Below are 27534 nucleotides of genomic sequence, written 5' to 3'. Positions count from 1 at the left end.
AAGACTCAGGATAATCTGTGCTTCCATTGATTAGAAACACTTTTTGCTCTTTCCATGTTATTCTTTCTCACCTTGCCACCCTTAGCAGCATTAGATACCAGAAGACACAGAGGTCCATGTCTTTTATCTTCATCATTCCTTTGGTGTTCTACAGTTAGATCAGAGAATTGCTTAAGAATGTCATGATTTGGTGTGTACCATGCTGTTATTAGTTAAACTGAGATTGTTCCCTTGCATGTCTTGGCCAGGTCATGTGTGGTGGTCTCACTACCATGAGGACAGATTGCACCCATGGACAAGAGGAAACCAAGCAGTGCTTCCCAGCTCAGGCTACCCTGAGGGGCTCTCTTCTGTATGCAGTGGAAAGCCAGGGAGCTGCCACCTGGTCAGGAGTTGACGTCCGAGTGGTGGTACAGAGAGTTTACTCTCTTCCCTGCAGGAATCAGCAGGGAGGTGGCTCAGCTGTCCCATCTGGCCCAGACCCATCTAGAGTTCGGTGAGTGACAAGACACAGGCATGGGTGCTAGAGTCACTTAAAGAAAGTGAAGACTCTTCCTAGAGTAAGTAGAAATTCTTGCCTACATTCACCATATATATGAGTTTTTGGGGTGGGGGGTTGTTTTTTTCTTGCATCAAATTATTAAATAATATAAAAAGTCCTACTAAAAATTTAATTTGTTGCATTTATTTTTACCTTTAAAAGTTCATATTACTGGAATTAATACAAACAAGAAATACTGGTATTGTTCTAGAAAAGCTAAGATATGTGATTATGATATCTAAAAAGACCACTACAATATCTATCAAGTTTTATATATCTTAAAAACCTAAGTAAACTGGGGCACCTGGGTGGCTCAGTCAGTTCAGCATCCAACTTCAGCTCACAGTTCATGAGTTTGAGCCCCGCATCGGGCTCTGTACTGACAGCTCAGAGCCTGGAGCCTGTTTCAGATTCTGTATCTCCTCTTCTCTTTGCCCCTCCCCTACTCATGATCTGTGTCTCTCTGTCTGTCTCAAAAATAAATAAACATTAAAAAACATTTTTTTAAACCTAAGTTAATAAATGGCAGTTAGTAAATCTGTGGCTTTCAGAGAGTGCTATTCTAATCTATATCAGCATTACCTAATAGAACTTTCTACAGGGATGTAAATGTTGTATATCTGTACTATTCAGTGAGGTAACCAGTGACCACATATGGGGACTGAGCATTTGAAATATGGCTAGTGGAACTGAGGAACTAAATTTTAAGTTTAATTTTACTTAACTTTATTTAAATAGCCACATGTCAAGTGGCTACCTGGTAGACAGTGCAGCTAGCTAGCTACATGGGTGAAACCCATAATTGAAAGTACTTTGCTTATACTAGCTGTGGGAATGACATCTTTCTACTCATATTTAGGCCCTGCCTGTGTTTTTCCAAATAGCTGTAGTCATCTCATTGACTGAAGAGTTTATGTCAGAGTCTTGGCGTAACATTTTGGTATTTTCTTTCTTTCTATGTGAAATTGCCCTCAAAGCAGTGAGATGGATTTATAACATAATAGAATTTAAAAGTATAGATATCAGTTCATCAATCATTTTTTTCTATCTACTTTTAAAATAAAACATATTGAGAAATAGTAATTATGACAATATCCTACTCTTGTAGTGCCTTCTGATACCATTCAAATGGAGTAACAGGAAATATTTCTGTGTTAGTTATGAATCCTCTGCAGGTGGATGGGCACTTTATTTGAAAGTCCTATGAATTTCAAAAAGTCTCCTTTAGGTGTAGTTAGAGAATATTTCTTTTGGATTTATAGAAAAAAATTATTTTGTTTGGAATATGTGTATGTGTGAAATGATTTTATCATTTTTAAGGTTTTTAACATGACTTATAGCTATAGACGAATCTTGTACTCTTTAACTTTACCTGAGCCAGTTATAGATCAGACATAGGTTTTGTTTTTTGTTTTGCCTTTTTCATGGAATGTATCTAGCATTAGGCTTTGGAGAAGGAAATACGGAGTAAGCTAGGCAATGATGATCTTGGTAAAGCTTCTCTATCCCAGCACACAAACCACACACTCAGAGAAGATTGGGGACAATGGAGACTGAGTCACAATGATGAGAAGGCAAGGTGAAACTGACAGTAAGCTTGCTTAATTATGAGTAATCACAAACAACGGGCACCTTGAAGTCTGTCCCTCCAGCTCCTTTGGTGGTACTTGTTTTACTTGTTGAGCGTGTATATAAGAACTGGAAGCCAAAGTCTGGTGAATTGCTGCCAGTGGTTGGCATTAATGAATGCTTTGGATTTGTACCTTAGAACATACACTGGGACATATCAAATGAAACTGTGTTTAGTTGTGGATTGAAAAAAAGCCAGGCATAAACTTCAAAAAGAAGAAAGTAGCATTCAGTTATTCAGATGTAATTCATATGCATCGTATGTGCTGTATCTCCTGTAGCACACATGAGATGGTACAGTGCTGAGGCTAGAGGATATTAGTCCTATTTCACAATTAAGGAAACTAAGTTCAGAGAGCTTCTTATTTGCTAACACTTATACGATAGGCAAAAAAAATAACATCATGAGATACAGAATCCCAAAATGCCAGGATTACGGAGAGAGTATGGAGCTGAAAGAAAGGGGGTAAAATTGAGTTAGACCAAGCTGTCCTTAGATTAAAGCTGACAGAGGGGTCAGGTCACCCTGGGCAGCAGGAGTGGTAAAAGTACCCAGCCCTGAGGAGAATTGACTGGATTATATCGGAAAATGAATCTTTGAACAGAAGATCATAACATCTGAGCTTGGGTTTGAGGACAAGACTTCTGAGATGTCTTTGGGGCACAAAAAGGTATTATTGTGTAACTGATTATTAATATTTTATAGATTCATAATGCTATAACAATGATTAAGCTCCAGTTTACACACAAAGTTAGTTTAGAAGTAAAATTATACTTAGCCTTGTACTAATTCTTTGCTAATATATCTACTAAAAAACACATTAAAATATGTGCATTGGAGAATTGGTTGGCAATATGTTTTCTATTGTAGACTTTTTAATTTATACACATGTAGCATGTACATAAGAGAAAACATAATTAAAAGTCTTAGGTTCATAGCTTGGAAGATTCCTTTCTTTTCTGTTTGCAGTTTCTACCTGTGACTTTGGGTGCAAACACTCCCTGTGCAACACAGGAAATTCCTGTCTATAGCAGACAGGAAATTGCACAGTGACACCTTACACTGAAGGCAGCACCAGGTCTGCTCTCTTGTCATAACCTGCTATCCTCTAAAGATCCAAAGATCTTTCTACCAGTGAACTGAAAGACAGCTTTGATCACTGTGTTTTCTGTAAAGTCCCAGAAAGTACCATGTCCCAAGAAATTAAGGCCTCCAAAAAAAGAAATGACTATGACATAGAGTAGATATTTTGCCATAATAATTCTCCCTTTTCTGCCCAAATGAAGTCAGATGACTCTTCATGGAGCACTGTGAGGAGTTTTATATCTGACTTAACTTAGCACCTCAGTCATAGATGTCGTCTCAGCCTGTTCCCTGTACTTTAGCAGGATAGCTTTTTTAAGATCAGGATGAGCTTATCTTCTGATGGCAGACAGCCAGATCATTGCCAACTTTGAAAATTAAAGGAAATTTATTTGAAGCCAGTCAATACTGAACAGAGTCACATAGATTCAGTGAAGAGGCTCATTTCTTCTGAGCTGTAAAACATTATCAAATATATATTTTAGATTTCAGAAATATCACATCTAAGAGCCTCCTGTCCCTTGGTCTTCTGGATGACTTCCTTTAACTCAAGCTAGCAAAGAAAACATTTCCACAAGGTCTCAAAGTGTTATAGGTCTGAATAACCGACACAAACTTAGGTTTTATAAATCACTAAAATCAAAGAACAAAAACCCAACTGAAAGACACTCCCTAACACTAATCTAGGCAGATTGTTCAGAGTCCAAACCCACCTTTATCTAGATCCACTGTATACTGAATTAATGTTAAATAAGCGCCTGACTAATAAAGTAACAGGCTTTTTTTTTTTTTTTTTTTTTTTTTTTTTTTTTTTTTTTTTTTTTTTTTTTTTTTTTTTTTTTTTTTTTTTTTTTTTTTGGTAGAATGGGAACACTGGTCTTGGAGATAATTTATAGTGGAGGAAAGTGAGGAAAAGAAAAAGTAAGTGAATTCTCTAGTAACTCCCTACCTCCTGGCAGAGCAGAAACTGGACCACGTTACCTCACTCCCATTCCATTGCTGGTTGCCATAAAACATTGCTTTTCTTTCACCCTTTCTGAAACATCTGCTTCCTTTCTCCTTCAAATGTTTAACTTAGGGACAAACAATTTAATTTTATCCTTTAAAGATGCACATTCTTTCTTGCCTGTCAAGAGTTGATATGGGAGAGTTTTTTGTGAGGGTATTCAATTCAGACAACTTGCTCAGTGGTCTTGTGTTTGGACAATAAGCCGGAAGGACAGAACCTCCCATTTATAGTTTTTTAACATCTTTCTTTATATTTGTTTTTTTGAGAGAAAAAGAGAGACAGCATGAGGAGGGAAGAGGCACAGAATCCAAAGATCTCTGAGCTGTCAGCACAGAGCCAGAGGCGGGGCTTAAACTCATGAGCCATGAGATTGACCTGAGCCAAAGTCAGATGCTACCTGACTGAGCCAGCCAGGCACCCCCTCCCATTTATAGTTTTAATAACTGTTGTGCATTATAGTTGTATGAAAATCCACTGAGCTGAAGCCAGGGAAAGAGCACTTTTCTTTCTCTGTACCTTGATATTTTATTTTCTCTTTTCACCTTTGACCTTTCCTTTAATCTCTTGTCCTGCATTTCTTCCTCCTTTTCACTAACGGGGAAAAAACATCCACCATTGTCCTAGGCCAGGTTCTAAGTCTGCAGTGATTAACAAAATCAAACATTGTCCTTATGCTGATGGAGCATATTGCAGTTGGGAAGTCCCACACAAAACAATTAAAAACAAATACATTCATGATTATAAGTTGTGATAAGTGCTCTGGTAAGAAAAGTAGGACACCTTGAGAGAGACCAGTGGAGAAGGGACAGGATCCAGTTTAGAGGATTCAAGGATAAGTATTATAAGGCAGTACTATTTAAGCTGGCACCTGAAAGATACGTGGATGTTAGATAAAAAGCAGATGAAAGAGAATTGCAGTGGAAGAGAAAATACCTATGAAATACCTATGAAATCTCCTAGACAGAAGAGGGGAACTGATGTGGCCAAGACATGTGGGCCAGTGGGAGAGCCCAGAGAGGCAGGCCATCCATAGGCTGCATACACAGTCTGCAGTGGTATTGCCATGGCTGCTCACTGACCCAAAATAAAGTTTACCTGGTTTGAAGATGACTTTAGCTGTCAGGTTGAAAATGGTTTGGGAAGGGGAGGCACATGGAGCAGGCCCCAGTGGAAGCTGAGAGACTAAGAGGAGGCATACTGCAGGCATACAAGTTACCATAGGCCCCAGAGTCTCACATGGCACAGTGAGAAATGGAGAAAAGGGTCACCTTCCAGATGCCTGTGATGACTTAGGGATGGCTTGGGTATGGGGTGAGTGAGTAGAAGGAAATATTAAGAATGATCCCCAATTTGATTGCTTGATGGAATGATGAGCTATTTACTGAGGTAAGAAAAAGTGGGATGAGAACATGTTTGGAGGGAAGCTTGAGAATTCAGTTTCGGGCCTGTTTAGTTGGAGATTCCTGAGACATCTAAGAAGAGGTGTCAGATGAGAAAGTTGGATATAAAGATTTCACATTCAGAGAAGGATTTTAGGTTTGAGATAAACATTTCATAGTGGTCAATATGTGTATTTGTACATATATTTATTTTATTTGCTGACTTGAATAAGTTTTATTTGTCCATGGTGCTGAGCGAAAGGCACTAGAGGGCATCCAGTGAAAAGGCACATAACCCCAGCCCTTATCCCAGGTGGTGCTTCCTGCTCTTCCTCCCACACCTCTTCCAGGTATTTTGTGTTACAACCAGTATGTCTCTAAAGCCAGAGCAGTGGATAAGATCACATTAAGGAAAAAGTAGACACAAAGAAAAGAAGAAATGATAGCATGGACTTAGATGTCCTGTAGCATTGGAGAATGGGTAAAAGAGGGGGCTAGCCAAAGGAGACTAAAGAGGAAAAGCTAATGATAAAAGAGGAAAACCCACTGCACTGTGGCAGGCACTTAAAAAATAGGGTTTTCCACATGTGCAAATGGACAGCTGGGTATGGTGGTGCAGAGAAGCCTAATAAAATAAGGACTGAAAACATATAGTGGATTGCTGAGAAGTTCCTATGTAACTTTATGAACAAGACTTGCAGGGGAGAGGTGAGGCTGGAAGCTAGCTGGCAGGGAGTTGAAGAGTAAGTAGGAGGTGGGGAGGAGGGACAGATTTTGATAGCAAGTGCTTTGCTGATGCATAAGGGAATGAGAATGTCAAATATTCAACAGAACAACAAAACCTGGGAGGGCATTCTGCCTATTGTTTCTAATCAGGTACCATTATTCTTTTAAAAAATGCATTGAGGTGGGGCACCTGGGTGGCTCAGTCGGTTAAGCGTCATGACTTCGGCTCAGGTCATGATCTCATGATTCATGGGTTCGAGCCCCACATCAGGCTCTGTGCGGACAGATCAGAGCCTGGAGCCTACTTTAGATTCTGTCTCCCTCTCTCTCTGCCCCTCCCCTGCTCATTCTCTTGCTCTCTGTCTCTCAAAAATAAATAAATGTTAAAAAAAATTTTTTTAAATAAAAAATAAAAATGCATTGAGGTACACTTATTGTGATAAGCACTGAGTAATATATAGAATTGTTAAATTACTGCATTGCTCACCTATAACTAATATAACACTGTACTTTAAATATACTGGAATTAAACTTTTTATAACCGCATTGAGGTAGAAGGAGGCCATTAATCGGAAGAGCAGAAGGTCTGGAATCAGGCTGGTTCTGAGTTCAAATGCTGAATCTGCCACTTAGTAGGGAGACTTGGGTCAAATTCTTTTACCTTATTTGTGAAATTGGAATTATAATACTTTCCACAATTCAAGTTCATGATGAAGATTAACTGAGATTATGTATTTAATGTGTTTAGCATTGGGTTGTAATGTGATGCTTCCCATATAATAAGCACTCAGTAGAAGGTGGCTCGCTAGCTCTTTAAAAGCAAGTGCAGGGGCACTTGGGTGACTCAGTTGGTTGAACATCCAACTCTTTATTTCAGCTAGGGTCATAATCTCATGGTTTTTGGGATCAAGCCCTGCATTGGGCTCTATACTGGGTGTATAGCCTGCTTAGGGTTCTCTCTCTTTCTCTCTCTCTCTCTCTCTCTCTGCCCCTTTCCTGCTCGTGTGTGTGCATGCTCTCTCTCAAAATAAACTTTAAAAAGAGTTTTTAAAAAAAATTTCTAAAAACAACTACAAATACTTAAAAATTGTAAAGTACTGATAAGTAACATTGGTATAATAATAGATACCTAAAATAAACAAAGAAGAGACCATATTACAAATCATCATTCTTGTTAGCTTTAAGTCTGTTGCTTGGCTATAGAGGAAGCTTGATTGAAGGTGGTTTTTACTTCTGTCCTTTTGCACCCTGCCTCTCCACACCTCCTCATTTACTTTAGAAAACAAATATTTATATAAATTCATACATATGACATGTCACTACTGCCTTCCAAATGATGGAGGAATAGAGGTTTCTCTGTAATAAACACCTTACAAAAAACTGCTGTAGCCCCTCTGGAAAACAGTGTGGAGATTCCTCAAAAAATTAACAGTAGAACTCCCCTGGGACCCAGCAATAGCACTGCTAGGAATTTACGCAAGGGATACAGGAGTGCTGATGCATAGGGGCACATGTGCCCAATGTTCATAGCAGCACTGTCCACAATAGCCAAAACATGGAAAGAGCCTAAGTGTCCATCAACTGACAAATGGATCAAGAAGATGTGGTTCATCTATACAATGGTCTACTACATGGCAATGTGAAAGAATGAAATCTGGCCATGTGTAGCAAAATGGATGGACCTTGAGGGTGTTATACTGAGTGAAATAAGTCAGGCAGAGAAGGACAGACACCATATGTTTGCATGTATAGAGTATTAGGAGAAACTTAGCGGAGGACCATGAGTGAGAAGAAGGGGAAAAATAGTTGGGGAGAGGGAAGGAGGCAAACCATGCGGGACTCTTGAATGCTGAGAACAAAGTGAGGGCTGATTGGGGTGAGGGAGAGGGGAGGGGAGTTGATGGGCATGGAGGTGGGTACTTGTGAGAATGAGCACTGGGTGTTATATGGAAGCCAACTTGATAAACTATTTAAGAAAAAAAAAAAACCTGCTGTAATACTGGGTCCAGTACTAGATAGTGCTGGTAATTATGGTTGGTATATTTTTGTCTTTGTTTAGAGCATTTACAAACATCCCAGACTCCTGGGTACCTGGTTGGCTCAGTGAATTAAGCATCTGACTGTTAATCCTGGCTCAGGCTTCCTGAGTTCAAGCCCTGTGTCAGGCTCTTTGCTGACAGCCTGGAGCCTGCTTGGGATTCCCTCTCTCTCTGTCTCTCTCAGAAAGAAATAAACATTAAAAAAAATAAATAAAAACATTCCAGACTTCTGATAATGAAAACGATCTGATGATTTTTTTTTTTTTTTTATTGTAGTTAGTTACAGATGTCCGTCTTTACTATAAGGTTGTAAAGTCCTTGCTGGTAAGGCTTATGTGTAGTAGTATTAGTATTAGTGCATTTTGTGCATGTACTGTTCCTACTATATATGTTCCTAAGTATATTTCTGTTATACCCATCTCTTTTTTCCACATGTATAACTTTTGGCACTGTATTCGGTCACTGTGTGAATATCATTTCTCCCATTCTAGATGACAGAATGTGGACCCATTTTTCTATCCTTTATTCTCATCTTTAAGCTTTTATATTTTATTGGTGGAGTATCAGGTTTGTTAGTGGATTGAAATTTTAAATGCTTCAGAGTAGAATTTAAAATGTAGGTAATTTGAAAGCCTCATGTTTAAGTTCTTAACATTCTATAATACCAACCCATGTCATTTGATTCATCTTTACTTTATAACTGACATAGCTGGAATATTTATCCTTAATGAGTTTATTGATAATATGAAATTGAAATGAAAGTTTCCATATTCTTTTTTATGTATTAAATCATTGATAGACTAGAAGAAAAAGATCAACAGGAATGACAACAGCCTAGTGATGTGCGTACAGACACTCATGAAAATAAAATTTTCATACAGAATGGAGATAGCGAAAGTAATTTTCCAGATTCATAGCCAGACATGGTATGTGCAACCATAGTTGTAAGTTTGCCTTCAACCTGGCCTTAGTGATTTTCCAGTGACTGTTATTCATCAAAATAGAGAATGATTTCAAAGTGACCCTATATAAAAGGCATGGAATTTTCTGCCTGTTCCTGACCTCCTTTCCATGGAAACTTTTGCTGCTAAAAGAGGCTGGAGACCTCTAATGGTCTGCACCCCTGCTCTTCTGTGCCTGCAGCTGTGATCTGGAGCAGTGTTGTAGCCACACTAGAACTTTCCTGTGAGCTAGATTGCAGCCCTGAAATGTACTTTTCTGAGATGACAGCACGAAAAACTATGCTAGACAGAACACACAGACTGGCAGAGTCTGTAGGGGCAGCACCATGTACCTCTATAGCCAAAAGCTGCACACGGTGAGATCAGGTGTAGGATCCAACATGGTTGTGGCTCTAGCCAGACTGCTGTACCTTGCTGTCCCCTTTCCTCCCTGTCTGGCTCTGTCAAGTGACCTGTTCCTGCGCTGTCTTCCAGCTGCTGCTAGGCCCAGAGCCCTGGGGGCAGCCAGCTGGCAGTCTTGGCAAGCTCATCCCTGTGCTCATTTCCTGGCTCCAGAGCTCTAATTAACTAGCACCAAACCAACCCAGTGCTCCACAGAAAATGGGAGCAAACAGAACCTCCAAAGCAGTTCTTGGGAAGAGTATCCTTCTTCACAAGAAAGACATTGTAATATAGGAACAGGTACCCTTGTTTTCTTCTAGAACTTTTTACCTGGCAGTGATATCATAAATGTTCTGAGCCTTCACATTTATTTGCACAGACACAGAAAGTGACAGATAAAGGTATGTAGACAGGTGCTTGATTGTGTAGTGATAATAATGGTTAGGTAGTATACATTGGATGGGTAGTTGTCAGTGCCTTCAAAATAAGCCTGTACATATTTCCTTAAATTTCACTTCTCCTGTTTAACCCTCTGGGATCAAGGGCTGTGACTCATCACATTTTGGTACCAGACCATGAATGTAGAGGAGACTTAACAAGTATATGTAGATGGGGCAAAGTAGTAGCTGAGTGAGTAGCTGGGAGAGTGATGTGAAGTTATGTATTCTCCCCTTTTCCTCAGGGTGAGCTGGCCCAAGGAGATGTGCACAGTGCTGTTGTTTCTCTAAGCACACTGAAAAAGATGCTCATGCGGTAGGAATTGCCAGGAATACTCTGCTGTAGGAAAAAAGTGAAGTCTGGTCAGCACCAACCTGACCAGAAATGAGACACTTGGACTAGAGTCCCCTGTAGAGTGTTAAGTCAGTGTAAAAGAAGGAGGGAAGTGGAGGAGGAAAGAGGAGATGGCAAAGGAGGAACATTAGCAGCTCTTGAGTGAGGATGTTTACAAAGGAAGGAAAAGAATCCAGTTGACAATGATTTAAGAGTTTTAAAGCATTTGTTACAATTAATGAAGAACCAAGAGAAGTCAAGAAAAAATTAGGGTGCCATGGGTAAAAGATGAAAGGATGAACTTTTAACATAAAACAAAACTTAATTACCTGAAAAGTAAGGAACTCATGATTTGAATTAAACAAAAAAGAAGACCAAGTCATCCAGGGGAAAACGGCAGGAACAGGTGTTTACTACAGGTCTTCAGTAGCTTTAGATCACATGGCTGCAGCGTGAGCTCTGTCCTGGCCTACCATTTTGTTTCCCTCAAGTACATGACTATCCTGGTGTGGCATCTAATACAGGTGTCCCAAGCTTGGGGTGGGGATGGGGGGCACTGAGGGAGGGAGGCAAAAAAAAAAAAAAAGACCAGACTTTATTTATATGTTTGGGAGTGGGAAGAAGAATGAAATAGATGGCAAAATCTCCTGGATGTTTTACCATTTAAATAGACCATTTAAGTTTGGAAAACTTAAAGTTATTTTGTTCAACTTTGTACCTCAAGTCTTTGCACCCAGATAAGTTATAATGTAAGAACACTGGCTATCCAAGAAAACCACAGACATTGATTGAGGAAAACCCAAAGGTCTTGAAGGCCTTTCTTTACGTGAGCTATAGGTAATTGGAAAATTATATGTTAACTAAACCAGAATTTAAATAAACACTTGAAACAACAACAAAAAAGTGAAAAACTGCAGTGATAGCAAGGACACTAGTAAGCCTTATCTTTACAACTTTTGGATATAAGTAATCCTGGTTTTTATTCTGCTCATTAAGGCATCCTCTTCAGAAAAGATTAGAATGACATATCCTAAAACAATGTACTTTGCACAAAGGTACTATACGCAGGTATCCCTCACTTTTTTGTGTCTTTTTCTTTTACAAAAGACCTACTTTAGTCCTGTTTTTGCTAACCAAAAGAAATCCAAAGAGGAGTTTCCAAAAAAAGTGAAAATGAAATACAAAAATAGCCTTCAGCATTTGTTCTCCAGGTAGCTCTTCTAGAGGAGTTCCTCGGAACTACACTCAGCATCTCAGCATCAAACCACCACAGCTTCGAATTGTGTCTGTGAGCATCTGTGCTTTATCTTGATGTATGTTGTGCATCCATTAGCAAGATGTCCTAAGGAATCAGAAAAACCTAATAAAGGTTATTTTAGGGGGGTCTGAGAACACTCAAAAATTTTTCATGTAAATTAATGGTGATTGCTTCTTCACTTTTTATGCCATTTTGGCTGATGAAGGTTTTCACAGAAACATTCTACTTCCAGATAGCAGAGGAAACCTGTGTTTGGTAGCAAGTGTCATTTATCACCCTAGGCTCTCTGGCAGTTTCTTCCATGTGCCTTTTTTTTTTTTTTTTTTTTAATGTTTGTTTCTTTTTGACAGAGAGGGAGAGACATGGGAGAGTCAGAAAGAGAGGGAGGCACAGAATCTGAAGCAGGCTCCAGGCACAGAGTCCAACACAGGGCTTGAACCCACAGACTATGAGATCATGACCTGAGCTGAAGTTGAACGCTTAACCAACTGAGCTGCCCAGGTGCCCCTCTTCCAGGTGCTTCTTAAAGAAGAGTATGTGGTGTCTGTTTTTTGGGTGTGTGGAAGGTGGAGGAGAGTACAGCCTGAGGAGTTGGGGTAGAGCAATGGAATCCCATTGGTGAGGGCCTTCTGGCCCTGCAGTAGCTGAGACTCCACCATCTCCTCTGTTTAGAGAGAGCCCGCTCAGTTAACATTTAGTAAAAACAAAACGGAGTGTGCTCATCTTCATATATATGTTCACATATGTCTCCTTATGAATGCTTAGAAGTTCATATAAGAAGAGACTGTTGTGGGGGCCTGGCTGGCTTCGTTGGTACAGCATGTGACTCTTGATCTTGGGGTTCAAGCCCCATGAGAGGCATGGAGCCTACTTAAAAAATAAAAACAAAATAAAATAAAAAAGAAGAGGCTATTTCTAGTCCCTGCCTCTTGAGGAGAAACTGGATGCTGTGGGACAGGCTCCCTAAATGCCTGTTAGAACATGTGAATTTGGGGGAGCCTGGGTGGCTCAGTCAGTTGAGCGTCTAACTTTGGCTCAGGTCATGATCTTACAGTTTGTGAGTTCGAGCCCCATGTTAGGCTCTGTGCTGACAGTTCAGACCCTGGAGCCTGCTTCGGATTCTGTCTCTCCTTCTCTCTCTCTGCCTCTCCTCCATTCATGCTCTGTGTCTCTCTCAAAAATAAATAAACATTGAAAAAACTTTTAAAAAACATGAATTTTGTGTGTGTGCACACATTGTCTTTTCTATAAAATGTTTTAATTGAGATGAAAATCACAATACATAAAATTAACCATTTTAAAGTATACAATTGAGAAGTGCCGGGGTGGCTCAGTCAGTTGAACATCTGACTCTTGATTTTGGCTCAGGTCATGATCCCAGGGTCATGGGATCAAGCCCTGCATCGGGCTTCACACTGAGTATGGAGCCTGCTTAAGATTCTCTCTCTCCCTTCCTCTACTCCTCTCCCCCACTCACTCTCGCTCTCTCTCAAAGTAAAAATTAAAAAAAAAGTTTAAGTATACAATTGAGTGGTATTTAGTACTTTCAGGGTGCTGTGTAATTTCCATTTCTATATAGTTCCAACACATTTTTATCATGCTAAAAGAAACCCTATACTCATTAAGCAGTCCCTCTGTATAAACCCTTCTCCCAGCCCCTGACAACCTCTTACCTGCTTTCTGTGTCTATGTATTTACCTTTCTGGATATTTCATTTAAATGGAATCCTACAATTTGGCATCTTTCAATTAGCATAATGATTTCAAAGTTCATACATGTGGTAGCATGTATCAGTACTTCATGCCTTTTTATGGTTGAATAATATTTCATCATATAGATATATCAAATTTTGTTTGTCCATATATCAGCTGGTTTATATTTGAGTTGTTTCTACTTTTTGGCTATTATGAATGATGCTGCTGTGAACATCTGTCTTGAAGTTTTTCTGTGGACATGTGTTTTCACTTCTCTTGGGTATATCCCTAAAAGTAGAGTTGCTGGGTCATGTGGTAACTCTGTGTTAACTTTTTGAGGAACCACTGGAATATTTTCTATAACAAATGCACCGTGTTCCCATTGTTATGTATGAGGGTTCCAGTTTCTCCACAGCCTTGCAAAAACTTATTATTTTTTCTTTCTTTTTTATTTTTATTTATTTATTTTTTAAATGTTTTATTTATTTCTGGGAGAGAGAGAGAGAGACAGTGTGAGCAGGGGAGGGTCAGAGAGAGAGGGAGACACAGACTCTGAAACAGGCTCCAGGCTCTGAGCTGGCAGTCAGCACAGAGCCCGACGCGGGGCTCGAACCCACGAAACGCGAGATCATGACCTAAGCGAAAGTCGGACGCTTAACCGACTAAGCCACCCAGGCACCCCATTTCTTTCTTTTTTTAAATAACAACTATCCTGATGGGTATGAAGGGATATTTTTACTTATTCCTTTCTAGCTTATTTGCCATTTATTTCTTTTTCTGAGTAGAATTTCTATTATAACACTAAATGGTAGTAGTAAATGCTGCCATCTTTGTCTTATTCCCAACCTTACGGATGAAAAACTTTCAGTCTTTCACCATTGCATATAATGTGTTTTTTATTTTTTACAAATGACCTGTATCAGGTTGAGTACATTCCCTATCCTACTTTGTTGTGTGTTTTTATCATGAAAGCATGTTAGATTTTGTCAAATGCTGCTTCTGCATAGCCTAAACCACGTTTTTGTATTATGCATTATATGGTTAAGAATCAGATAAGTTACTTACATATAATTCTTAGTAGAGAGTGTGTTATAACCAAATTATTAAAATAATTGCTTTGAGTCATCAGGTTACGGAACTAGTTCCATTCTACTTGTTCCTTCTTTGCAATAGTATTTTCTGTAATGGGAATTTAGAAACATACTTTTGCTTTTTTATTTAATTAGGTTTGATAAACTTTTTATTGTAGAGTAGTTTTAGATTCACAAAAGTAATAGAGTTCTCACATACCCCCTATAGTTAACATCTTATATTAGTATGATATAGTCTTACACTTATTAAACCAATATTGATATTATAGTCTATATATAATATAATATAATATAATATAATATAATATAATATAATATATAATTATATATAATATATATATTATGACCATACTATATTAATAATACTTTATTATGCCATACTATATACTATAATATTGCTGCACTGTATTGATACCATATTAACTGAAATCCATACTATATTCTGATTTCTTTAGGTTTTCTCTAATGTCGTTTTTCCATTCCAGAATCCATTCAGGATACCACATTATATGTTACTGTCATGTCTTCTTAGACTACTTTAGACTGTCAGTTTACAGATACTCTTTGTTTTTGATGACCTTGACAACTTTGAGGATTTCTGTCCAAGTGTTTTGTAGAATATCCCTTAATTTGTGTTTTTCTGATATTTACACTAGTATAGATTTGGGGATCATGGAGGTAAAGTGCTATTTTCATTATATCATATGAAGGCTGCATGCAACATGATATCAACAACATAACTCTGTTGTTGTTGACTTTGATTGTTAACTGAATTAGTGTTTGTTAGGTTTCTACACTGTGAAGTTACTTTTAAAAAAAATTAATTTGTCTTAACACCCATTTCATAAACTCCTGGGAGCAGAGCTGCAGCAACACGGCTGCCTTCATTGGTACCGAAGGCATGTGAAGCAGGAGCATATATGATTTTACAGGATCAGAGAAGTAACATACAAGCCAGATCTCTGAGAAGTCTTTGAAAGTCATTTCTTATTCATGTTCATTTCTGTATTGAAAGTTTACAGTTGGGATTTCTTCCTCAAACATAACTGTGTAGTGAGAATAACATTATTCTGGACATCAGAATACCTAACATCACCCTTTGGTAATGTCAAATGGAAATAATAAGGCCTATTTTTGCATGGGTTAAATAGCATAATAGATAAGAGGTATTGTTCAATTAGCAGACCTTTATCTAGTGCCTCTTGTTGCACATCATACTGCAGTGCCAAAAAGCATTTAAAAATGGGATTTACAAGAAAGAGGAAATGGAAAATGGAACTCCTATCCTGATACAGTTATTTTAGGACATATGAGCAAAAGTCACCTCCATATTGGGATGTGCCCTGGATGATACACTGACCTTCAATAACTTAATGCCATTTGAGAGAGAGGAAATCCTATGTTTGAATGAATGTCCTGTCTCTATTGGAGCAACTATGTGCACACTCTTGGTGCTAGGTTGCTGCTTCGTATGCCAGCACACCAGAGATGCACCTGAGTCTTCAGGGCAGCTGCCCTAAAAAATTGCCTTCAGGCCACAGTGTATCTTTAGTCACCAAGTAGTAGGCAGTAAAAGTTGTGTTGGATGAAAATCTCTAAAGTCAAGAGATCACTGCAGAGTTAACAGACTTTTTATACTTGTGGTTTGTTTGGCTGAGAATCCCTCCCCTGTGTTGATTTGTCCAACTTTGTTTTTTAATTAATGTACTAGCTTCCATTTCTTTATCTTTTGTAAGAAGGTGTATCTATCACTGTAAGACTTTTCCTGTCATCCTATTACTTCAAAACACTTTAGCTGCTTTTATTCAGCCTTAAAAGAAAACCAAACTAAATTTAATGAAAATTTGAATCATTTGAATTATAAGTGTTTTTTTCTCCTTTTTAGGTGCATGCATTAACTCAAAATGAATAAAATACAATGTTTCCAGGGATAGGCTGCACAGTGAACAGGAGTTATTTTTCTTAACAGGAGTTAAATTTCCTTCAGATAGCTGTATTTTTTCATGATTTAATTTTGTAACTGTAAACTTTCAAAACATAGTTTACAAAAAGAAGATAAACAAATGTGTTATTTTCCCATAATTAACTAAGAAACAATTTATTACTCTATACAAGGCCTTATTTTTTTAAAAGCTGTAAATATTGTTCTGTATAATTGTAAGATTTTTTTAAAAGATAGCTGGGTGGCTCAGTCGGTTATGTGTCCAGCTTCGGCTCCGGTCATGATCTCGTGGTCCTTGGGTTCGAGCCCAGCATCGGACTCTGTGCTGACAGCTAGCTCAGAGCCTCGAGCCTCTTTTGGTTTCTGTGTCTCTCTCTCTCTCTCTGACCCTCCCCTGTTCACGCTGTCTCTCTCTCTCTCTCAGAAATAAATAAAAACCATTAAAAAAAAAAAAGATAGCTGTGTGCTTTGAGGTAAGAACAAAATAACTGACTTTGAAAGTAATATTGGAGCTGGAAGTGAGGTTGGACAGGTTATCCCTGGGGATGGGGAAGCGGATGCCCCAGAGGAGAGAAAGAAATTGGAGGGTCTTCGCTGCTATTCTGCATCTGCTACTGATTCTCTTAACCCCAGAGACACAGAGAAAGGGAGGGGTGTTTCATTCCCCTTCCTCCCCTACTACTCTCCTCAGCCTTAGCCATGGGGCCCAGGTGAGTGAGACCTTCACTGAGAAAACGGTTACCATGACAACAGAGACAGAGACAGAGAGAACAGGAGCCTAACCCTCAAACTTCAGAAGCAGAAGCCAGAGAAGAAGATAGAATGGACGGGTGGCACTGTCAACAACAAGCACATAGGGCGCTGCTCGTCAAAGTGCTGTTGTTATTTATGAGAAACCGCAGGCACTTGGTGCGAGCTCCATGGAGAGTGATCAGGAAGAAGAGGAGGGCTGTGGTCATACACACTGTGTACAAGACTCTATTGTAGAACCCCAGGACCAAGTCCCAGCACCCCTCCCCAGCCTCCTGACCCCTCCCAGCCCCATGCAGGGCCAAAGCAGCACTAAATTCCTCTTTCCCCCACCATTCCTGTGTCTGTCTGGCCCTGAATGTATTCATGTGGCTACCTGAGAAGTAAACCCAAGGTTTGAACCCTTTTCCAGCCCCTTCCTGTCCTTTCCTCTGCCTGATGCAGGGATGAGGAGGAGGTGGACAGAGATCCTGGAATTCCCACTTGCTCTTATTCCAGAGCCCAGACTTCTGGGTTCTCCCAGCTATTGCTTCTCGTTCCAGTCCTCATCTTCTGCTCTCCTGGGATCCAGGCATCTTGATCCTAGTCTCTCACTGCCTTGTTCCTTGATCCTTGTTCTCACTGCCAAAATGCCTGTCCTGGCATCCATTTCTCTTGACCCCTTGCATTCTCCGTTTAGTCCCAAACACTTGAATTGGGTTGTCAGAAATCCCAACTTTCACTGCCAGGGTCCCAGTCAGATCCCGGACAATTTTGCCCCAGCCACGTGTGTTAATCCTGCATTAGAGCTCTTCCAGTAATGTTTATGTAATCTAAACTCTTAGTCCTTGCCTATGGGATGTGTAGTCTCATGGGAAACCTCAGGACTCCCAGCCCTTCTCTCCTGCCCTCTCCTCCCATGTCCTCCAGAGGAGTTGGGAGAGAGAGAGGTCTTTGTTTTCTCATCTTTAATGGAAAATGGAAAAGGAAATAGTCATGGCCTCTCTTCACCATCTTATGTGATACAGGATTTCTAACAAAGCTAGCTTGGAGAATGACCACTTAGAGCCAACTCTCTCCTCCATCTTCTGGCTTCAGAGACAGATCTAACATAATCCCAGGGGCCTGGGTTCTTGGGAGAGAAAGGAAAAGGGAGGGAGCAAAGAGAGGGGGATTATATCCCTTATACTACACTCCTATTCCGTCCTTCCTAGGCTTTGATGTTTCTGCCAGCCCAAATATCCACCTCTCAGCCCTCCCCACTTCTTACTAGGATCTTGATATCATTTTGTAAGCCACTTGCCATTTACAGTTGCAGAGATGGGTCAAATCCATACCACCACTGAGATCTCGTTGATTGCCACAGATGCACAAAATAAATAATCCAACATCACAAAACGAATTTTAAAAAATAAAAGTAATGGTTATTATTTAATTCCACTGGTCTTCAGCTTTATTCATAAGGAATTACAACTTATTTTAGGAACCATGTCCATGTCAAATATGAAATATACTGTCACTTAGAAATAAGGAATGTGAAAGCTCTTTATGTATTAATATGAAATGATCTTCAAGGATGTACTATTACAGCAAATGAACAAAGTCCAAAACAATGTACAAAGTATACTAACATATAATTAAAACAGAGGTTGGGCACAATATGGATGTAAATGCTTTAGATGCATAAAACATCTCTGGAAGTATATACAAGAAGCTGGTAATTTAGTAGTCCCATAGCAGGAGAACCAGGTGGTTGAGAAGAAGAGGGAGAGTTAGAATATATTACCTATTTTTAAAAAAAAAATAACTTTTCATAAATTATCTAAAACAGAAGGTGATTGCCAGCTTTAAATTTTGTTAATAGCTGAACCTTACTTTCAGTTATTCTCAGTCATGGAGTCAGCTTTATGTTCTCCAAGATACAACTCAACACAACGAACCTCTGAATATTTCTTTCCAGGTAGTAGGATTTTTCAGCCTTGGTTTGGTTTAATTTGGTGTTTTGGGTTTAAATGCCTTTAATAAAAATGTTGTGGAATCATGGAATCTTAGAGTTAGATTGGCCCTCGATACCAGTTGCAAGTTATTGATTTGACAGTTGAGTCTCTCTTGAAGCAGAATTCAACTTCTCTGGTGGCAGACACCATATTCTCACACAGGCCATTCATCATATGTACAGTTCCTACTCTGAGAAATTTCTCTCCCATCTTGAGGCTAAATCTCTTTTCCTGGGTCTTCCAACCTTTGAAACTGACATTTCCTCTTAGGGTCATGTAGAATCTGCTTTTATGCATGATGGCCCTAAATAGGCTCATACGTGGTTCTCATTATAATCTTCTGTATTAAAGCCTCTGAAGTTGCTGATGAGTTTCTCTGTATTGCCTTTGGAGTTATTTTTGGAGCACCTTATATTTATATTTGTCTCTGTTAATTTTTGTTTTTGGCAGATTCATCCCATGAACCAATTCATTGTTTTAATCCTGATTCTGTCAGATGACAATTATGTTATTCCTCCCCATTTTCTATTTTAAGATTTATTGTTTTAGAGCATCTTTAGGTTTGTAGCAAAATTGAGAGGAAGGTACAGAGATGCCTCCTATACCTTCTTACCAACTCACTGGAATGGTACTTTTTTTTTTTTTTTTTAAACGAAGAATTAACCCTCACTGAGGATAATCATTCAGAGTTCATATCTTACATTAGTGTTCGCCATTGGTATTGTATATTCTATGAGATTGGAGGGAAGTATAATGTTCTTATACAATGGAATGAAATGTTCTACTATTACAGCAATGTTATGTTTAACAGAAGAATATTTTTTATAAAGTAACTGTACTATTTTATGTTCCCACCAGTGATGAATGAGAGCCCCTGTTGTTCCACATCCTCACCACCATTAGGTTTGTCAGTGTTCCTGATTTCAGCCATTCTAACAGATGTGTAGTGGTGCCTCATTTCTATTTTATTTTATTTATTTTATTTTTGTTTGTTTTTAGTGTTTCATTTAAAGTTTAGTTATTTAACATACAGTGCATTATTAGTTTCAGGAATAGAATTCAGTGATTCATGCAATGCCCAATGCTCATCACAACAGGTGCCCTCCTAAATACCCATATCCTGTCTAGCCCATCTCCCTCCCATGTCCCTCCATCACCCCTCAGTTTGTTCTTAGTCCTTAAGAGTCTCTTGTGGTTTATTTCCTTCTCTCCTCTTCTCCCCCCTTCTTGTATGTTCATGATTTGTTTCTTTTTTTCCTTTAATTTTGTTTAATGTTCATTTTTGAGAGAGTGAGAGAGAGCAAGGGAGGGACAGAGAGAAAGGAAGACACAGAATCTGAAGCAGGCTCCAGGCTCTGAGCTGTCAGCACAGAGCCCCACATGGGGCTCAAACCCATGAGCCATAGGATAATGACCTGAGCCGAAGTCAGACATTTAACTGACTGAGCCACCCAGATACCCCTCCTGTTTTGTTTCTTAAATTCTACATATGCATGAAATCATATGTTATTTGTCTTTCTCTGATTGACTTATTTGCTGTATACATTCTAGCTGCATCTATGTCATTCCAAATGACAAGATTTCAGTCTTTTTGATGGCCAAGTAATACTGTGTGTGTGTGTGTGTGTGTGTGTGTGCGTGCGTGTACACACCACATCTTCTTTAGCCATTCATCAGTCAGTGGACATTTGGGCTCTCTCCATAGTTTGGCTGTTGTTGATAATGCTGCTCTGAACTTTGGGGTTTCAAGTCTGTATTTTTGTTTCCTTTGGGTAAATATCTAATAGTGCAATTCCTGAAACATAGGGTAGTTCTATTTTTAGTTTTTTGAGAAACTATTCCCCAGAGTGGCTGCACCAGTTTGCACTCCCACCCACAGTGCAAGAGGGTCCCCTTTCTCTGCATCATTGCAACACCTGTTGTTTCTTATGGAGTTAATTTAACCATTCTGATACGTTGCGAGGAAGTATGTCATGGTTTTGATTTGTATTTCCTTGATGATGAGTGATGTTGAGCATCATTTCATGTGTTCGTTAGCTGGATGGATGTCTTCTTTGGAATAGTGTCAATTCATATGTTCTGCCCATTTCTTCACTGGGTTGTTTGTCTTTTGGTTGTTAAGTTTGACAAGCTCTTTATAGATTTTGGATAGTAACCCTTTCCTAGATATGTCATTTGCAAATACCTTCTCCCATTCCATAGGCTGCCTTTTAGTTTTGTTTATTGTTTCCTTCACTGTGCAGAAGCTATTTATCTTAATGAAGTCCCAGTAGTTCATGTTTGCTTATGTTTCCCTTGCCTGTGGCAACATAAGAACTTGCAACAGCTGAGGTCAAAGAGGTTGCTCCCTGTGTTCTCCTGTAGGATTTTGATGGTTTTCTGTCTCACATCTAGGTCTTTCATCCATTTTGAATTTATTTTTCTGTATGGTGTAAAAAAATGGTCCAGTTTCATTCTTCCCTGTGTCACCATCCAGTTTTCCCAACACTATTTGTTGAAGAGATGGTCTTCTTTCCTGCTTTGTTGAAGATGAGTTGACCATATAGTTGTGGGTCCATTTCTGGGTTTTCTATTCTGTTTCATTGATCTACGTATCTGTGTTTGTGCCAGCGCCATATTGTCTTGAGGATTACAGCTTTGTAGGATAGCTTGAAATTTAGAATTGTGATACCTCCAGTTTTGTTTTTCTTTCTTGGGATTGCTTTGGCTATTCGAGCTCTTTTGTGGTTCCTTTCATTTTTGTTACAATTTGTATTTTCTTCATAACATGATGTGAAGCATCTTTTCATATGCTTATTTCCCATCTGTGTGTGTGTTTGTCTTGTGAGGTATCTGTTGAGGTCTTTGGCCCACATTTTAATCAGGTTGTTTTTGTTCTTACTGTTGAGTTGTAAGAGCTCTTTGTAAATTTTGTATAAGACAACTTTATCAGATGTGTCTTTTATACATATTTTCTTCCAGTCTATGGCTTGTCTTCACATTTTCTTCATAAATTGTTTTTCACGGGTCAGAAATTTTTTTATTTTAATGAAGTCCAGCTTATAAATTATATCTTTCATGGATCATCTATTTGGTGTTGTATCTAAAAAGACACTATACCCAAAATCATCTAGTTTTCTTCTGTGTTATCTTCTAAGAGTTTTGTAGTCTTGCATTTCACATTTAGATCTGTGATCCATTTTAAGTTAATTTCTGTGAAGGATTTAAGGTCTGCTTTTAGATTATTTTTTTGCATGTAGATATTCAGTGTTCAAGCATCATTTGTTGTAAAGACTGTCTGCTCCATTGTATTGCCTTTGTTCTTTTGTCAAAGATAAGTTCATTATATTTATGGGGGTCTGTTTCTCAGCTCTCTGTTTTGTTCTGTTGATCTATTTGTCTATTCCTTCACCAGTACCACACTACGTTGATTACTGTATCTTTTATATTAAGTCTTGAAGTTGGCTACTGTCAATCCTCCAACTTTGATGTTCTTCAATATTGTGTTGGCTATTCTAGGCCTTTTGGTTTTATATACAAACTTTAGAATCACTTTGTCAATATCCATAAAATAACTTCTTAGGGTTTTGATTGGGATTGCTTTGAATCTATAGGTCAGGTTGCAAAGAAATGATATCTTGACAATATTGAATTTCCCTACCCATGAACACAAAATAAATTTCTATTTATTTAGTTCTTTGATTACATTCATCAGAGATTTGTAGTTTTTCACATGTATATTTGCGCATAATTAGTTACAATTATAACTAGGTGTTTTCATTTCAGGGGGTATAATTTTTGGGTTTTTTAAAAATGTTTTTTATTTATTTTTGAGAGAGAGAAAGACAGCATGAGCAGGAGAGGGTCAGAGAGAGAGGGAGACACAGAATCCAAAGACAGGCTCCAGGCTCTAAGCTAGCTGTCAGCACAGAGCCCAACATGGGGCTCGAACCGACGAACCTGAGCTGAAGTTGGATGATTAACCCACTGAGCCACCCAGTGCCCTGATGTTTTTAAATTTAAATTATACTTGTTTGCTGTTGGTATATAGGAAAGCAACTGATGTTTCTATATTAACCTTGTATCCTGCAAGCTTGCTATAATCACTTGTTAGTTCCGTGAGGTTTTTTTTGTTGATTCAGATTTTCTACATAATGATCATGTCATCTATAAACAAAGACAGTTTATTTTCTTTCCTTTTTTAATTTTTTTTCATTATTGCATTAGCAAGGACTTCCAGTAAAATGTTGAAAAGGAATGGTGACCGGGGGCATCCTTGCCTTGTATCTGATCTTAGTGGAAAAGCTTCTAGTTTTTCACCATCAAGTATGATGTTAGCTGTAGGGTTTTTTTAGATAACGCTTTTATCAAGTTGAGAAAATTCAACTTTATTCCTTGTTTACTAAGAATTTTTTATCATGAATAGGTGCTAGATTTTGTCAAATGCCTATTCTGTCTCTATTGATATGATCATGTCATTTTTCTTTTTTTAGTCCCTTGATGTAATGGATTGCATTAATTGATTTTCAAATGTTGAACTAGCCTTGCATAATTGGGGTAAAATCCCACTGGGGTGGGGTCATGGTATAAAACTCCTGCTCTACATTGTTGGGTATGATTTGCTAATATTTTGATCAGGATTTTTGTATCTATCTTAGAGAAATATATTGGTTTATAGATTTCCTTTGTTGTAATATCTTTGTCTGGTTTTGGTATTAGGGTAATGCTGACCTCACAGAATGAAATAGGAAGTGTTCTTTCTACTTCTATCCTCTGAGATTATAGAGAATTGGTATAATATCTGCCTTAAATGTTAGATCAGATTCACCAGTGAACCCAGCTGAGCCTGATATTTTCTGTTTTGAAAGATTATGAATTATTTATTTAGTTTCTTTTATAGATATAGGCCCATTCAGATCATCTGTCCCTCTTTGTGTGAGTTTTGGCAGATTATGTCTTTCAAGAAATTGGTCTTTTTCATCTAGGCTATTAAATTTGTGGCATATGGGGCGCCTGGGTGGCTTAGTCGGTTAAGCGTCCGACTTTCGCTTAGGTCATGATCTCGCGGTTCATGGGTTCGAGCCCCGCGTCGGGCTCTGTGCTGACTGCCAGCTGCCTGGAGCCTGGAGCCTGTTTCAGAGTCTGTGACTCCCTCTCTCTCTGACCCTCCCCTGCTCATGCTGTCTCTCTCTCTCTCTCTTAGAAATAAATAAAATATTTAAAAAAAAATTTGTGGCATAGAGTTGTTAACAGTATTCCTTTGGTACCCTTTTAATTTCCATGGGATCTGTAGTGATATACCTTCTCTGGTTTCTGACATTAGTAATTTGTGTCCTCTCCCTTTTTTTTCTTAGTTATTCTGGCTATAGGCTTATCAATTTTATTGATCTTTTCAAAGTATCAGTTTTCATTTTCATTGATTTTTCTCTATTGATTTCTTGTTTTTTATTTCACTGATTTCTGCTCCCATCTGTATTATTTTCTTTCTTCTGCTTGCTTTATATTTAGTGTGCTCTTTTTCTAATTTGTTAAGGTAAAAACTTAGATTTTATATTATTCTTTTTTTCTAAATAATGCATTCAATGGCATATGGCATAAATTTCCTCTAGGTACTGTTTTAGGCAGCATCCCACACATTTTGGTAAGTTGTGTTTCCCTTTTCATTTATTTAAAGATATTTTTTAATTTCTCTTGGGATTTCTTCTATGACCCACGTGTTATTTAGAAGTGTGCTCTTGGGGTGCCTGTGTGGCTCAGTCAGTTAAGCATCCAAATTTGGCTCAGGTGATGATCTCATGTTTTGTGAGTCCTGTGTCAGGCTAAGTGCTTACATCTCAGAGCCTGGAATCTACTTCAGATTCTGTGTCTTCCTCTCTCTCTGCCCCACCCCTGCTTGCACTCTGTCTCTCTCAAAAATAAATAAGCATTTTAAAAAATTTAAAAAAAAAAAGAAGTTTGTTCTTTAATCTCTGTGTGTATTGGGATTTTCAAGTTATCTGTTATCAAATTCTAGTTTAATTCCACTGAGAGCAAATACTTTCTATTTTTCTATTCTTTTAAGTTTGTTACATTGTGTTTTATAGCGCAGACTGGTCTATCTTGGTGATTTAAATGTGTCTTTATATTTACATGTGTCTTTATATTTACATGTGTCTTTATATTTATTTATTTTTTTTTAAATATTTTTATTTATTTCTAGGAGAGAGAGAGAGAGAGAGAGACAGTGTGAGCAGGGGAGGGTCAGAGAGAGAGGGAGTCACAGACTGAAAGAGGCTGCAGGCTCCGAGCTGGCAGTCAGCACAGAGCCCGACGCGGGGCTCGAACCCACGAACCGCGAGATCGTGACCTGAGCGAAAGTCGGACGCTTAACCGACTAAGCCACTCAGGCGCCCCTGTGTCTTTATATTTAAAGTGAGTTCTTTTTTTATTCCTTTTTTAAAAGTTATTTATTTTCTACTATGAAATAACACTGACCACTTGAATACCTTATAATAACAAAATAATTCTAGTTCCTTCTTTGCTGTCATTCATTTCACTTATCTATAAGCATACATAAATGTATATATACATATATATGTAAGGTGTATTTATAGATATATATAATTGAATACATTGTTGCTATAGTTATTTTGAGCACACTGTTATCTGTTAGATTAATTAAAAATTAAATGTGGGGTGTTTTTTTTTTTTACTTCATTTCTTTCTTTCTTGGTGCTCCTTCCTTTCTTTAAGATCCAAGTTTCACACCTAGAATGTTTTCCTTCTTTCTATTTTACCATTTCTTACAGGGCAAGTCTACTGGCTACAGATTAGTCCAATTTTTCTGTGTCTGATAAAGTCTTTATTTCTCCTTCACTTGTGAAGGATAATTTCACAGAGTACAGAATTTTGGTTGGTGGGTTTTTTCCTCTCTCAACACTGTAAATATATCAATTAACACTCTTCTTGTTTGAGTGGTTTCTGAGGTAGAAGTTAGGTATAATTCTTAGGTTTGTTCATCTATAGGTAAAGTGGTTTATTTATTTATTTATTTTTTATCTTTTTTACCCACGCTGGCCTTTTAAGGATTTTTTCTTTATCTTCATTTGCTGTGATTTGAAAATAATATGGCAAAGGTGTAGGGTTTTAGGTTTGGATTTATTTGGTTGTTTTTTTTGTTTTTGTTTGGCATTTATCCTGCTTGGTGTTCTCTGAGCTTCCTGTATCTGTGGTTTGGTGTCTGACATTAATTTGCATGTGAGCGCCTCAGCGGAATGTAGAAATGGAGGTGATGACAGGACACCCTAGTGGGATGTCACACAGGCAGATGGAAGTACAGCACTGGAATTCTGGGGAGGGGTGGTGATGACATATGAATTAGCATCTGCACTGCAGATTAATGTCTCTGGCACCAAGCATCAGCCCTGCATATCCAAGGCAAAAATCCTTTTATACAGCAGAATAGTTTATTGAAATAACACTTTCAGCCTATTCAAGAACATGAAGAAGTGCCAAGGAAACTCCCTAAATTTTCAGTTAACATTGCAAATAACCTCATACATTTAAAGACTCAGCTAGGTCAAAACCCATGATATTATGAAGTAAGGCACTCTGTTCATTTTATTCTTGGCTATGTTCATTTAGCCATATCCAGCACAAGATAGAGTAGAGAAACAGTTTTTGGTGCTCTGATATCCAGGTGTTTTATACCACCAAGCAGCGTGGTCTAAGGCAGGCAGGCTCCCAGTCCTCTGAGCCCCAGATGATCCATCTGTGAGATGACAAGTTGGGAGAAAATCACCATGTTCCCTTCTAGCACTGACTAACAGTCTGGACCTTTTAGGCTTTATAAAGAATTAAAATCGTGATAATTTCCTCGTCAGAAGATTGCTTTCTCGGGGTGCCTGGGTGGCTTAGTCGGTTAAGCGTCCGACTTTCGCTTGGGTCATGATCTCGCGGTTCATGGGTTCGAGCCCCGCGTCGGGCTCTGTGCTGACTGCCAGCTCAGAGCCTGGAGCCTATTTGAGAGTCTGTGTCTCCCTCTCTCTCTCTGACCCTCCCCTGCTCATGCTGTCTCTCTCTCTCTCTCTCTCTCCTAGAAATAAAATAAAAATTAAAAAAAAAAAAAAAAGAAGATTGCTTTCTCTTAGGAAACAACTCAATAAGAAATTATTTACATTTACTTAAGAATTTACAATATCTGTTGCATGTTGCTGTCCAGTTCTCCCAGCACCATCTGTTAAAGATGCTGTCTTTTTTCCATTGGACACTCTTTCCTGCTTTGTCAAAGATTAGTTGGCTGTATACTTTTGGGTCCACTTCTGAGTTCTCACTTCTGTTCCAT

General features: G+C 38.5%; 1 protein-coding gene and 1 pseudogene across 3 annotated transcripts in view; both read left to right on the top strand.

Moving 5' to 3' along the window:
• Positions 1–27534, top strand: part of SPIDR (scaffold protein involved in DNA repair) — a 338790-nt gene that overhangs the window by 191387 nt on the left and 119869 nt on the right. For all 3 annotated transcript variants that reach the window (XM_039222923.1, XM_039222926.1, XM_039222924.1), the window contains one exon: positions 249–496. In XM_039222923.1, the coding sequence (XP_039078854.1) occupies positions 249–496 (248 nt within the window). The remainder of the gene's footprint in view (positions 1–248; positions 497–27534) is intronic.
• LOC120224656 lies at positions 9696–17572 on the top strand (annotated as a pseudogene).

Source organism: Hyaena hyaena, unplaced genomic scaffold, assembly GCF_003009895.1.
Source record: "Hyaena hyaena isolate Hyena2069 unplaced genomic scaffold, ASM300989v1 scaffold_1218, whole genome shotgun sequence".
NCBI classification, from domain to species: Eukaryota; Metazoa; Chordata; class Mammalia; order Carnivora; family Hyaenidae; genus Hyaena; species Hyaena hyaena.
Note: the sequence above shows the minus strand (reverse complement) of the source record. Positions and strands in the feature narration are given on the sequence as shown.